The following is a 12,771-nucleotide window of genomic DNA, read 5'->3' as shown; positions in this document are numbered from 1 at the left end:
GAGACCAGGAGGGGGGAGAATTTAGCACGATAACAGAATTTGTTTGAATAGAGCAGAGTCAGCTGATGATCTCAAGCATTCCCCAGATATTATATAATTAAAGTCTTTTTAATTCACGTTAACTTTAATTAGATTTTTTCTGTTTAGAGTTTAGATCAGAGCGAGATTTGAGACGTTCAGAAGAGACACAACGGAAGTTTGTTTTTCAGTGATTCAATTCAGGCTTGTTTCTGGGTCCAGTGAACATTTGAATAAAGTTAGTGCTGAGCTTAGCAGCAACGCATCCTTTGCTGGAGTTAAACTGTGAAGTAGTTTGTATTTAATTAATCTGGTGGGAGTAAGTTAAGTATGTTTACCCTGTGAGGAGATGGTGTCCTCTGAGCAGCAGGGTGTGTTGGTCTGGCTGCTGTAGCCGCTGGAGCCTTGCAGGGAATCTCTGCTGGAGCCGTGGATGTCCAGCTGGAGGCCGCGGGCCAGAGCTCTGGCCAGCTCCTCACGGGTCTCCCTGTCCACCTGTCAGAGACACACACACACACACACACACACACACACACACACACACACACACACACAGGGGAATATGTGAATTATTGGGATTCGTCTGTCCAATCAGAATGCTCCCAGTTAGTCATGTGACTTTCTATTCAAGGACTTGTTTGGCATTTTGCTGGTCATTGTGTCCGACCTTGGGGGATGATGAAGTGTTGTTTCCTTTGCCCCTGTTTGGCTCCTCTCCTGGTGTGGTGACATCAGCACCCTGGTGGCTGCTGGGATCTGTAGTCTCTCTCCTGTCCTTGCTCCTCTTCAGGGTATTAACCATGGGCTGATCGTACGGGCCTGGTTTGGCCCAATCCTACACAGGAAGATATCATCAATAACAGTAAAATAGTTTTTTAATATTGTTGTTAATTTTGTCCATTAGTCAAACGTCCACATAGAAGCATGAACAGAGGGATGTTTCTTTTATAGAAATGACAAAAATGCTCATGTTTGCTGCTGTGAGCAAACATTTGGAAACTGTTGCAAGAACACCAGAGGTCTATGCAAGCAAACCAAACCATTTTATAGGCCGCACCTCAAAACACGCCTTTAAAAGTAGAAGCTATTATATAAACTGTAAAAATGTAAACCACAGCCTTGCAGTTGGATGCCTCCACCTCCCAGTGAAGTTGGAGTTTACAACTCAGCCACAACATTAAAACCACACACAGGTGAAATGAATCGACGCTGATCGTTTACTTGCGTCCTGGTGTCCATAAGGATTGGACTTTATCGCATACCGCCCACCTAAACAAAAACCTCCAATGACACTCCCCAACGGCAGCTGCCTCCCCCATCAGGAGAGGATACGCCACAAGAACAAGTCATTGAGGAAAAGTCCTTATATCCCAAATCCAATCAGAACACCAGAGCAGACACCCTGTCCCACAGCCCAGCGGGCCGAAAGGACCAGACTGTCACCATCCCAGAGCCAGTCACCCCACAGAACACTCGCTGTGGTCCTTATAGGTCAGAGTTGTTTTAACAGCATAACAGGGACCTACACAAAATTAGTCAGATGTTTAATGTTGTGGTTGATTCGTACATATGTACAGAAGACTTTAAATGCATTTAGCATGTGGGCAACAATTCAATTTGACATCTGAATGAACCCGTCGACAGAATGTGAGGAAACAGCTATGGCATCATGTTAAAGGCGTCTCTGTCCGGTGGGTGTTGCAGGACCGGGCTGCATTCTCAGCTTTATGAATGAAGAATCCGATTTGCCCCAAACACAACATGAAAAATCTCAGAATTATTCGAGCTTGCATTATCACAACAAGGCTACAGGCTATGAAACACTGGATTAGAAGTTATGTACATTTGAAAGTAGAAGTTGTAGTTCTCGGCTGAACAGCTAGGCTAATGCTTTTAGGTAAAATGCTGCCACCTGGTGGTGAGAGGAGTTTTGTAAAAAAGTACCTGAAAAATGGACAACCTGAAAACTCACGCCTGTCACCAGCACAGGTAAGCAAGGCTCTCTGTATAGTGATAATCAATGTTGTTTTAAAGTTTACGTTTCAATTTTTAATCTTAAAGATAAGCAGGAATAAAATTAACAAAAATATCAGGTGAAATTGATCCTAAATTGAATTGACTGGAAAATGAGAAACTTTTGAGAGAATGAACGGACATCAAGAAAGAAGAGAAAATAACACACAGATCAACTCAAAGAAAAGAGGAGGACATCGGGGAGAATGAGGATCAAACCTTCCAGGACGGGACTCTGGATGATGGGATCACTCCAAGCCCCGAGGGGCTGAGAGGCAGGAACTCTCCTGATTGGCCGCAGCCTGAGCGAGACCACGGCCACGTGGGTGAAACGGACGAACAGGAGGGCGAGGAGATGGGAGAGGTGGTGGGAGAGGAGTAGGAGAAGTATGAAGGGTGGAGGTGGGGGTCCTGGGCTCCGTGATGGTCAAAACCATTTGTCAACTGAATGTGAATGAATGAAGAAGCAGAAACAATTCAAAAATTAAAGATGACGCTCACGACCGAGGAGTGAAAACACGAGACATGAGCGCAAAAACAGGTGCTTCATGCGGCAGAAAAAGCTAATGTTTGGGCGGCAGTGAGGTCCCAGCATTCATACACATCCAAACATCAAACATCCTGATTTATAGCACTGACGATTTCATCTGGAGTTTCTTTGAAGCAGATGATTTTTTCACTTTTTAATCAGTATTTTATTTCACTGGCCTTTCCCAGTTTCTGAGATTTTGCAAAACAATTATGAAAAGAATTTGTAGTCTTACAAAAATTCGCTTCAACTAATGCCACCCAAATACTCCCTACACATTTGTATTTCACATTTATGCATCTTTAATTGCAACAGAGTAATTTTATTCTACGCTAAAGATACTTTTACTTAAGCCAATAACATCTCAGCAAATATAATGAAAGTCGATCTTTGTTGTGTTTTTTGTTTTGGCAATTCATCCATGTGAAGCCCTGCCGGAGGAGGAGGAGGAGAGCCCTGCATAAGTTCTGATAACCAACTAAATTATGAACCATCACTGGGGACCATATGGTGATGTTCATTAGGTTTCACTGCACGTTTCCTGTTTTAGTGACGTAGCTGAGATGTGCATCAAAGTCACTCAGTCCCAACTGTGCATTCACGAGTAAATCAAACATGTCGACTCGATTTTAAAAAGTTTAGAATAACTGTTTGCCTGAGAGCCTCATCATATAAATATCTCATATATTCTGAACAGTTACCTGGTAAAATGACCAGGTAACCTGACCTCTTCACCCTGACACACTCTGACCATAAACAGACCAGACTGGGATTTCTTTGGCTTTTGTAAATGTTTCTGTTTGACAAACCTGAGGGGAAATCTGTTTGTTTTTGGTCCCTTTATTGCTCACAGAGCTGGGTTCCCTTTACATGCGAGTAATCTTTTAATCCATTTCACGGTGGAGTGAACATCGTGTGCTGTTCTTAGTTTTCAGGATGTTGATGATTATCAGGCTGCCAATCAAACCTGGAATATTTCTTCCTCCTCAGCCAACACTAGATTATATTTTAATTGTTCATTTATTCATTGCCAGTGTTGAGCACTGAATGTAATTGGATTTGTTAAGCAGCTGGAAACGTTTCTGTGCAGTCGGCTTTTTGTGCTTCATGAAGGCTCCTGTTCATATCACTCAAAAATAAAAGCTGACACACGACTCACCTGGAAAAACAAGAACAACAAAACACTAACACAATTGTGTGTCTACGTGTTCACCTGCTGCTGCCCAGAGCGTGGCTCGGGGTGTGAGGGTGAGGAAGAAGAGGAGTATGAGGAAGGCCCCACAGTGACAGACTGAGAGGGTGAAGCAGAGACGCACGACTGCAGCAGCGCCATGCAGAGCGCACACAGAGACAGCAGTTTGCAGGAAGCACAGAGGGAAGCCAAGAAAACAGATCAAAACACAGACACGAGAGAAAAGCAGAGGAAGCAGCAACAAACAGGTTAGAACAGCAGGACAACCAGTGCTGGGGAGCATTAATGCACATGCAGTTTTCAGATTTCTGCACGTCTAAAATGATTAAGACGGGTTTAAGTGCAGTGAAATTGGGTTAGGATGTGTTAGGAGGAGTGAATCTATGAAACATTTAATGAGAAGCTGTAATCTCCCAAACACTGATCCCAGGTCAGAGGTCAAACAGAGCAAAGACGAAGCAGAAGCCGGTTCAGCAGGTGGAAAGAGAAACTATCAACTTTATGATTTTTTTTTTAAAAGCACTACTGCTAGTATTTTCTCATTATATTTAACAGTGAGTCATGTTGGAGTGAAAATCAGAAACAGAGCTAACGCAGGCTGAAGCTTCAGGTCTGTGTCTTCTTCTATTATGTGATTCATGACTGGTTAAAGTTTTATAATAGCAGCATGGCTGATCAGTGTCACAGCGTGCTGGGTTACTGAGGTGAGGTGAAGATGAAAGCACACAGCAGGCTGTCGCACTCTGAACGTCTCCTTCCTCTCACACACAAACATCCTGTCATTTTGTTCATGTGCTAAATTATCAGCACAAACAAACTGACTACATATAATCTTTACGTCCTAATTATCTTTGCTGAAAAAACATCAGCACCAACAGACCGTGGACACCTTCACGCTCCGTCTTTGGATATTTAATTAATGTAAATTATCTTGGCACAGCACTAAAACTAAAATGATCGTATTTAAAATAGCTTAACTCGAGTAGTGCCTATGATGTGTTTTATATATAAATGTATATACATGTATGTATATGCAGCTGGGTAGCGTAGTGGTAAGCAGGTGCTGCAGTTCCAATTCCCGCCTGAGGCGTCTCACAGCTAGAGCCAGGGGCGATATCATCACCTCCACCTGATTGGGCACCAGGATCGTTGAGTGCGAGAGGAACTGATCTATTTAAAATAAAGCCTGTGTAGGCTCGACAACGTAAACACTGACCAGTGTCTGTACCCTGAAGGCGCTTAACAAGACTGGATGCAGATGACGTCTGAATGAATGTCGTTGCTGTATATCCTGGTCTCGTTCAGGATTTTGTCATTTCTCCAACATGACGACGAGATTGACTTTTTTGTTTTTAAACAAGTAACAGCAAAAGATGATGTTGTTGTTATGAGTGTTAGACATGGCTCTAAATTTGACGATACCTCGAGTTTATAGATAGATAGAAACCATCTATCTCTCTGAGGTTACTGAGACACGCACACGCGACATGTGGCTTCCAGCTAACAAACACACCACATCGTAGGAACTGGGGAACATCCGCAGACATCATAAACAGAACTCACTGGTTTATTTTTGGCGTCTGTTCTCAGTGAGTCGATGACTAAAAGCACTGAGCCGCGACTTTTGTTACCTGCAGGGTCTCTGGGGGCATCGGTGAAGGGGATTTGGACTGGTAGGCGTCCTGAGAGATGAAGCCAGAGTCGTGTGAGGAGATTGAAGAGAGGCGGGCAGGTGTCTGCTGGGGCAGCACTGAGGAGGAAGAGGAGGAGGAGGCGCGATAACGGAAGTGGGAGGTCGGGGAGTGACAGTGTGAGCCGCTGGAGCGAGAGTCGCTGCTGTTCACGCTGTTCAGGCTGCTGTGGGCCGGACGGGAGGAGACAAATAAATGTCAGAAAGAAGGAAACCTGAGAAGCTCTGAAGTCATTCGCTGATTTTCTGTTTTAAAATCTCAGCTCATCACATGAAAGAATAAACAATCAACCCGAAAAATGAGTCAGGCAGATGAAATATTCTGAGTAATAAGACATGATGGTAAAATAACATTTACTGGAGTTATTTCTCTTTGATAAATCAAAACTTTCAAAAAAATCGATGATTTAAAAAAAAGCTGTAGTTCCACTTGTTAACCACAGAGGGGCAGCAGAGGACAGGCTCTCAGCAGACCACCTTATCTCCCTCTATTGTTGAGATAATAAGCAGCTGGCAGCAGCCACATAACTAACCTGCACATGCTGGACTTCCTGGATACGGTGGTGCTTGGTGACGAGGGAGGAGTTTGGTAGGACCAGGTGCACTCGGAGCCCTTCAGGTCTACGATTACCTGGAGAGAAAAAATGCTGTGAATCGTCTATGATGTTTCTGTGAAGGTGTCTGTGTGCAGTCAGGTCAAAGGAAGGCGTGTTTACTCCGTGTCGAGGTTACCACTGATCAGCGGGTAGAGTGAGTGAAGGTGTACTGAACGTGCTTAAATCAAAAACCCTTCTGAAATATTTTAATCGGTACAGAACGGGGCTGAAACTGAGACATTTATAACAGAGGACAAATCGTTCGATTGTGTGGTCACACGACCCCTCACAGCACCACGAGTACCTGCTCACTGGAAGCGGGCAGCTTGTGTGGGTCCATGGTTAGCATCTTCAGGTCGTCTGTCAGCGTCTGGAGGTGTGTAATCTCCCCCAGCATGGACATCTCCTCCTCCTGAGACACACAAACATTCATCAGCTGCAAATTCTACACAAAAAACAGCTTTGAGACTGACGTCATCACAGCAGCTGCTCCACAGGAGGTTTAAAGAGAGAGCTGCAGCACAGAAGGTGTAGGAGTTGATGTTCGTCAGAGATTTACATTTGGATTGCAGCTGCTGACGTCCAGCAAAGCATAAACATACAAATCTAAGGGGGCCAGGTGTTTCTTCAAAGGCTTGCAGAGTTTCTGCGTAACTGTAGTTAGAGCTCCAAACATCTTTCTGTGTTGTGCATAAACAGTTTGAATGCATCACTGACCACGACAGGCCGCAGCATGGACACGAAGCAGCAAAAGCGACTCCTCTCCTCCACCAGCGCCCTCCTCACCGCCTGCTTCTCCGTCTCCTCCAGCAGCAGGTACTTATCGCTGACGTCCTGCATGGCGCTGTCCAGCTGGGGCTGCAGGTCTCCACGGCCTGAACACAAACACGTGCACATACCTCGTTGCATCCAATTTCAACTAGAAACAGCAAGCAGACCCTCACAACCACTTGCCAACCAGTTGGAGAATAGTCATTTTTCCCTAGTGACCAGTTGCCAACCGGTCTCTAGACCTGTGAATGGGTGCAAAAGCTACAGAACAAAAAGTTTGAATTGGGCCTGCTTTGTTCCAAAGTTTGTGCCCGTCACTAAAACACATTCTCTTTTACAGTGGGGGATGGGCACAAGGTAAAACCTCCTGTGGAAATCAGGGCAATGAAGAAAAGAAGAAATAGCAAACATTCTGGAAAAATGCTGCCCTCTGCTGATGAAAGTTTTAGTCACAGGAAGTATCTTTAAGGCATAAAATAGCCTAAAAAGAAAGGAAATGGGGACTATTTGCAATAAAAAGTAACTAAAAATCAAAACGATACACAAAAAAAGAAAAAGTTGTCTTTCAAAATGCTGATTTAAACTTTTAAACTTAAGCAGCCACCCAAAGGTAACACCAGAGTTTTCTAAATCTCTCTCTCTTGCAGACCTACACATGAGCAGAGGAACCGTTTCTGTGGCGTTAACAAAATGCAATCACTTCAGTCCATCTTGGCTCAGATCAACAAACTCACACAGAACTAAAGAGGAGGCAGCCTCACAGCTGCAGCCAGATTATCAGCCATCTGTGAAATCCAATTCTCACTGAACAGAACTTTAGCTACAAAGAGCAGAGCCTGCTCTGAAACTACGATCACTCAGTGGCTTCAAAAACAACAGTCAGAGCCTCCCACAAACCATTAACCACATTAAAGTCTCAAACAAGTCTTTTCTCTCTGGCGATCAGTCAGCTGGAAACAAACAACCACTGGAATCCCACTGAAAACACACCACACATTAATAATGTTTGCCATTTTGAAATTACATTGCTGCTTTTATGAAATGCTTCTGGTTTATTTTTTAACTCTGTCCAAATGTCTCAACTCTCCCTTACTCCAAGTCTTTACTAAAGCGGTTTCATACACAGAAGATTAAACTGATTTCACGTGTCGACACGGCCGTTGCGACATGAGTCTGATGAGCTGGAGTCTGTATCTGCTTTAATATCATCTCCCACAGCGACTGTAATTGGATTAGTTAATTTACTTTATGACACAGAGCAAAGCTGAACTATTTTTACATTGTTTCATTGACTGATCGAGAGCAGCTATTGTGGGTGTGGGTTTCCCGGAGCGCTGAATATGTCGGGTGTTTGGGGATCTTAGCACGCTACACGTTAATTCTGGTAAATTCATATGTTCCAATTGGAAATGTGGAAATGTTGAACAGGAGTATAAGGCGACTTAGATCATCCCTGGTGAGTCATTACTACATCCAGGCGTATTTTACTCTTTTCTTCCATTTGCCCGCGTACTACGAAACAGGATTCAGGGCTTAGCGAAGGAACTTCAGGTTTCACCCTGTGATTTCCATCTTATGAAGAAAGTTCACAACTTATGCTGCAGACCTGACCACCTCCAGATCTACTGACCAAACGATTCTCTGAAAAACAGCGTCAGGTCTTTACTTTCACTGATAGGAATAATTCAGAAAAGAATTCCAGAGTCTTAAATGCAGCTTTATTCCTTCTTTATTTGGCTGTTGGCTGAAAGCAAGTTTAGAACCATTTTTGACAATGAGTATAGCGGCACAGATCGGAAACAGGCCACCCGGGTCTCCCGAGGCTGTTAAGTTAATATTTCTGCACTGCTGTATTATAACATGTAATGAATGCATTGTGCAATACTGAATTCTTTCCTTGCTGGTTTCATCAGCCCACAGCTACACTTTAGAGGATGTTAGCTTGTCAACAGCTGCTTTGGTGTCTTCTGTTAGTGATGGATCTGAAATGTTTCAGCTTCTTGCTGAAATATGCAAGAAGTTACCCAAGCACACTGCTTTAAGACAACTTCCTGTCATGTCCAGAGAACAGCTTTTAAACCGTTATGTGGCATGACATGAATCATTACCATGGATGCAAGTTTATTTTGATTCCTCAGACTGTCCTGCTTCCTTAAACACTCACTGGAGAACAAAATCTGAGTTAATCCATCAACAACGAGGCCCCCTCCAAAATGCACCCTGCACCCCCAATTCGTTAAAACCACGGACAGTGCCATGAACCGCTTGCAGCCGAGGCCCACAGCGGCAGAGAGCAGGCAGACCAACATGTGATTACTCAGTCTTTTCTTGACTTTGCTGTCATGAAAATACGACATGACAGAGCAGACTGAAAAATGCCTGCAGCAATTTTCTAAACCTCAAAGCGACGTTCACTTTTGTGTGACGAGATCACATTTAATCAGCTAATTTCACTCCTAACAACTGCTGTCTTTCCCCCTCCACATGGTGCTCTGGGGTTCAGTTTCTCCTCTTTAAAGCGATCGTTTGGTAATCTCATCTTCTGGATTTGAGGACAGACATAAACATGCAATTAAAGTTCCTCATTCCTCCAGCGAGATCCGAGGCCGGCTTCTGTGGTCGGGCTGATAGACGGGAGAACGCGCGCCGTCTCTCTGTAAGAATTTTCCAAGCACAGGCTTCAGTGATAAAGAGGAAAGAAATGGTGAAGACTTGCTTCCAGAAATGTGAACGTAATTCCAGGTTTCCCACAGAATTCAAACAAACAGGATGTCTCGGGCAGAACATCGCTCTTATGTTCTTGTTTATCTCACGATCGCCTCCTTTTTTGTCTAAATCGAGACATTTCTGAATGCTTTCTTTTCTCCTCATCCTCGTGTCCTCTGTTGACCTTTGCGTAGCCTTTTCGATACAGGTCAAACTGAGAAGACCCACAATCCCAAGACAACAGATTTTTTTGCAAGCTTGTGCACTCCAAAGGATTGGACAACATGGAGTTCCACTGTAATGCAATCAGGGGTCTGCGTGAGAACGTTGCATTTACCAAACCCAATAACCTAACCGGTTCATGGTCTTTCTGTCCTCTCGCCCCTCGTTGGTCGCTGCAGATGGCTGTCCCTCCCTGAACCTGGATCTGAGGTCTCTTCCTGTTAAAAGGGAGTTTTTGCCATCGCCAAGACATCGCCTGGTCATTCGGGTTCTCTCTCTCGCTCTCTCATTGTAGGATCTTACTTTCTCTGATTTTTAAGATTCCTTCGGATAATTGTTATTGGGAACTGATGCAATAATAATTCAAATCTTAATGGGATGAGTTTAAATACCTGGAGTCAAACACCCAAAGCAAAAGGTCAATGCACAAGAGTGCAGGCAAGGTGGAGTGGGTGGAGACAATTGCCCAGGTGTCTCTTGGAAATTAGATTTAAATCTCATCACAAATCACTTTTCACCTGGATAAATAAAGAATGAGAGTAAAAGGGAAGATTTACAAGATGCTAGTGACATAAAAAAAATGACAGGAGACAGAGCTGAAGATGTCAAGACTTTCATTGGCAGTGACCAAGGTTGAGCAGCTGAGGTTGAGCAGCTGAGGTTGAGCAGCTGAGGTTGAGCAGCTGAGGTTGAGCAGCTCAGGTTGAGCAGCTCAGGTTGAGCAGCTCAGGTTGAGCAGCTCAGGTTGAGCAGCTCAGGTTGAGCAGCTCAGGTTGAGCAGTTTGGAGAGGCAAGGCTGAGGTGGTTTGGACATGTGCAGAGAAGAGATAGTGGACATACTGGGCAAAGGATGTTGAAGATGGAAGCAAGAAAATAGGAAGACCTCAGAGGAGGTTCATGGATGTAGTGAAGGGGGCCATGCAGAGGGTTAGTGTAGGGGGAGATGGAGGAATATGATCTGCGGTGGTGACCCTTCAACGAAGCAGCACATTATTTCTGTTGTACCCTGGATACCTGCAGTTGCTAGGTTTTTAATTTTTTTTACACACACACACACACACACACACACACACACACACACACACACACACACTTAAAAGAGACATGAAGACAAACTGGTGCAAACTGTCAGCTACAAAACTGGATTTTCAAACTCCAGCAACTCCAGGATCCCATGTGATACTATAATAAAATCTATAGAGGACCATAACACCCAATTAAATTCAGCACTACATGGTGGTGTCTATGATGGGGTACTGGAGCTCACCTCACACATGACCCACCACTTTAGACCAGCTGTGCTGTTTCCAGCTTCGCATCAACAGTTTCTTTCACCTTTTCCTGTTTAAACTCGATCCATTCCGAGTTCCCGTGCTCAAAGCCAGCGCTATAAATAAAAAACCTTTCTTAAGGTGGTTTCCCTCAATCTGTTTCTCATAATATTAACTCTTACTCAGAGCTTTCCCTTCATTTTCCAGTCTCCTGTCATTACATTCATTTCATTCCAGCTCAAGTTCCTCCACCTCTTTTTTTCCTTCCTTGAAACTTCTCCATGTCCTCTTCCCTCGTGACATCCACTCCAGTGCAGAGGGAGTTTCCTCTCGTGCAGTAATAACAGGCTGGGAGGACCTGAGGACTGAAGCAGTCTGACCACATCTGAGGTTCCTCTGGGGTCAACCCTGGTTCCTGTTTGTTTTGTCTTAGAAGCTCAATTCAAAGCTGGAAACCATCGAGTCCTTTGTTGGCAGCAACAACGAGCTTTTGTTTCCAGTCATAATAAGGCTCGTTTCAGTGCGATTGCTCAGACTGGGACTACTTGTTCTAAAAGCAGAGCCTGTTTTGGTGTTTACTCGTAGTCCTTTGGAGTTCAGCGGGCAGAGTGAAGAAGTAATATTGCCACATCACATTCCTGTAATTCCACTGGACTTCATGCTATCCTAAAAGTTATTTTAGAACAATTTAGTCAAGTCAGCGGTCATGCTATCAGCTCTAAGAGCCTGCAAATAAGAGGTTTACTCTGCATTAACAGCCTGACCCTGGAGGAGCATCATCTACAACTGTGAATGATCAAACTATATCCTGATATCACTGCATTTAGACAGACCACTGATATCGGCTGTGTTATAGCTCTCATCATCTACAATGATCCTCATCGATCTCTGCTCTCTCAAGTTTGAGGTCCTCGGTTGAAATCGCAGTCTGCACAGGTAACGGTGCTTTACACAGGATTCAGCACGTACCGTGTTCACTGCTGTTAGATGGAGCTGTTGAGGGCGTCGCTAACGTGGACCTCCAGGTTGTTATCTGAAAATAGCATCAGCGTGGAAGCATGCCCGAGAAAACGATGCTGAACAGGAGCTCAGTTCATTTTACATTAATAAGGGCTTTTGGTCTTTATGGAGCTGTTTTCCAAACTTCTTCATCACACCTCAAACATGCTGGATAACCTCAGCAGCTCTGTCAGCGTCCGTTCATCCGCCCGCCCTCTTCTACTTATCTGAAGTCAAGTCATGGTGGCGGCACCCTAAGCAAACTTTCCAGTTCCCTCTGGGGGTTCCCAAAGCATTCCTATTCCAGATGAGATAAGTAATCTATTCAGCCCGAGCCACCTTAACTGGCTCATTTTGACGCTGCAGGAGCGACAGCTCTACTCCCCCGGATTCCTCCAGATGTCCGAGCTCATCGCCCTATCGCTAAGCCCGAGCCCACCCACCCTTCAGATGAAACTAAGGACGTTTTCACACCTGTAGTCTGTTTACTCTGAATCCGAATCAGCTGAGGCGTCACAACATGACTCTTTCAGTCATTACCCAGACTTTATGACCAGAGGTGAAGAGTCGATGGACGGGTAAATCGAACGGTCCACCTTTGAGCAACGCTCTCTTCACAGTGGCTTCACCAATCCAATGCTCTCCGACTTCCCATCGCATGTGAAGAAGATTCCAAGATGTTTGAACTCCCTTGCTTGACTGAGCCTCTCCACAACCCCAAACATTTGGTGCTGACCCTGTCGTGTGCTGCGTTCGGGGCTGAG

General features: G+C 44.5%; 1 protein-coding gene across 4 annotated transcripts in view; it reads right to left on the bottom strand.

Moving 5' to 3' along the window:
• LOC147303212 (protein MTSS 1-like) overlaps nucleotides 1–12,771 on the bottom strand; it is a 69,279-nt gene that overhangs the window by 5,453 nt on the left and 51,055 nt on the right. For 3 of the 4 annotated variants that reach the window (XM_086280834.1, XM_086280833.1, XM_086280835.1), the window contains 7 exons: nucleotides 6,756–6,913; nucleotides 6,343–6,450; nucleotides 5,976–6,073; nucleotides 5,384–5,609; nucleotides 2,251–2,475; nucleotides 686–853; nucleotides 357–513 (listed from right to left, as the gene is read on the bottom strand). In XM_086280834.1, the coding sequence (XP_086136960.1) occupies nucleotides 357–513; nucleotides 686–853; nucleotides 2,251–2,475; nucleotides 5,384–5,609; nucleotides 5,976–6,073; nucleotides 6,343–6,450; nucleotides 6,756–6,913 (1,140 nt within the window). The remainder of the gene's footprint in view (nucleotides 1–356; nucleotides 514–685; nucleotides 854–2,250; nucleotides 2,476–5,383; nucleotides 5,610–5,975; nucleotides 6,074–6,342; nucleotides 6,451–6,755; nucleotides 6,914–12,771) is intronic. The other variant, XM_086280837.1, reaches the window with a different exon arrangement.

The sequence above is a fragment of the Aulonocara sp. 'chitande type north' Nkhata Bay genome, linkage group LG22 (genome assembly GCF_057382095.1).
Source record: "Aulonocara sp. 'chitande type north' Nkhata Bay isolate Kocher_YH1m ecotype deep benthic linkage group LG22, A_spYH_male_GT1.1, whole genome shotgun sequence".
Lineage (NCBI taxonomy): Eukaryota > Metazoa > Chordata > Actinopteri > Cichliformes > Cichlidae > Aulonocara > Aulonocara sp. 'chitande type north' Nkhata Bay.
The sequence above is the reverse complement of the archived record's forward strand: the minus strand, read 5'-3'. Positions and strand labels throughout refer to the sequence as shown.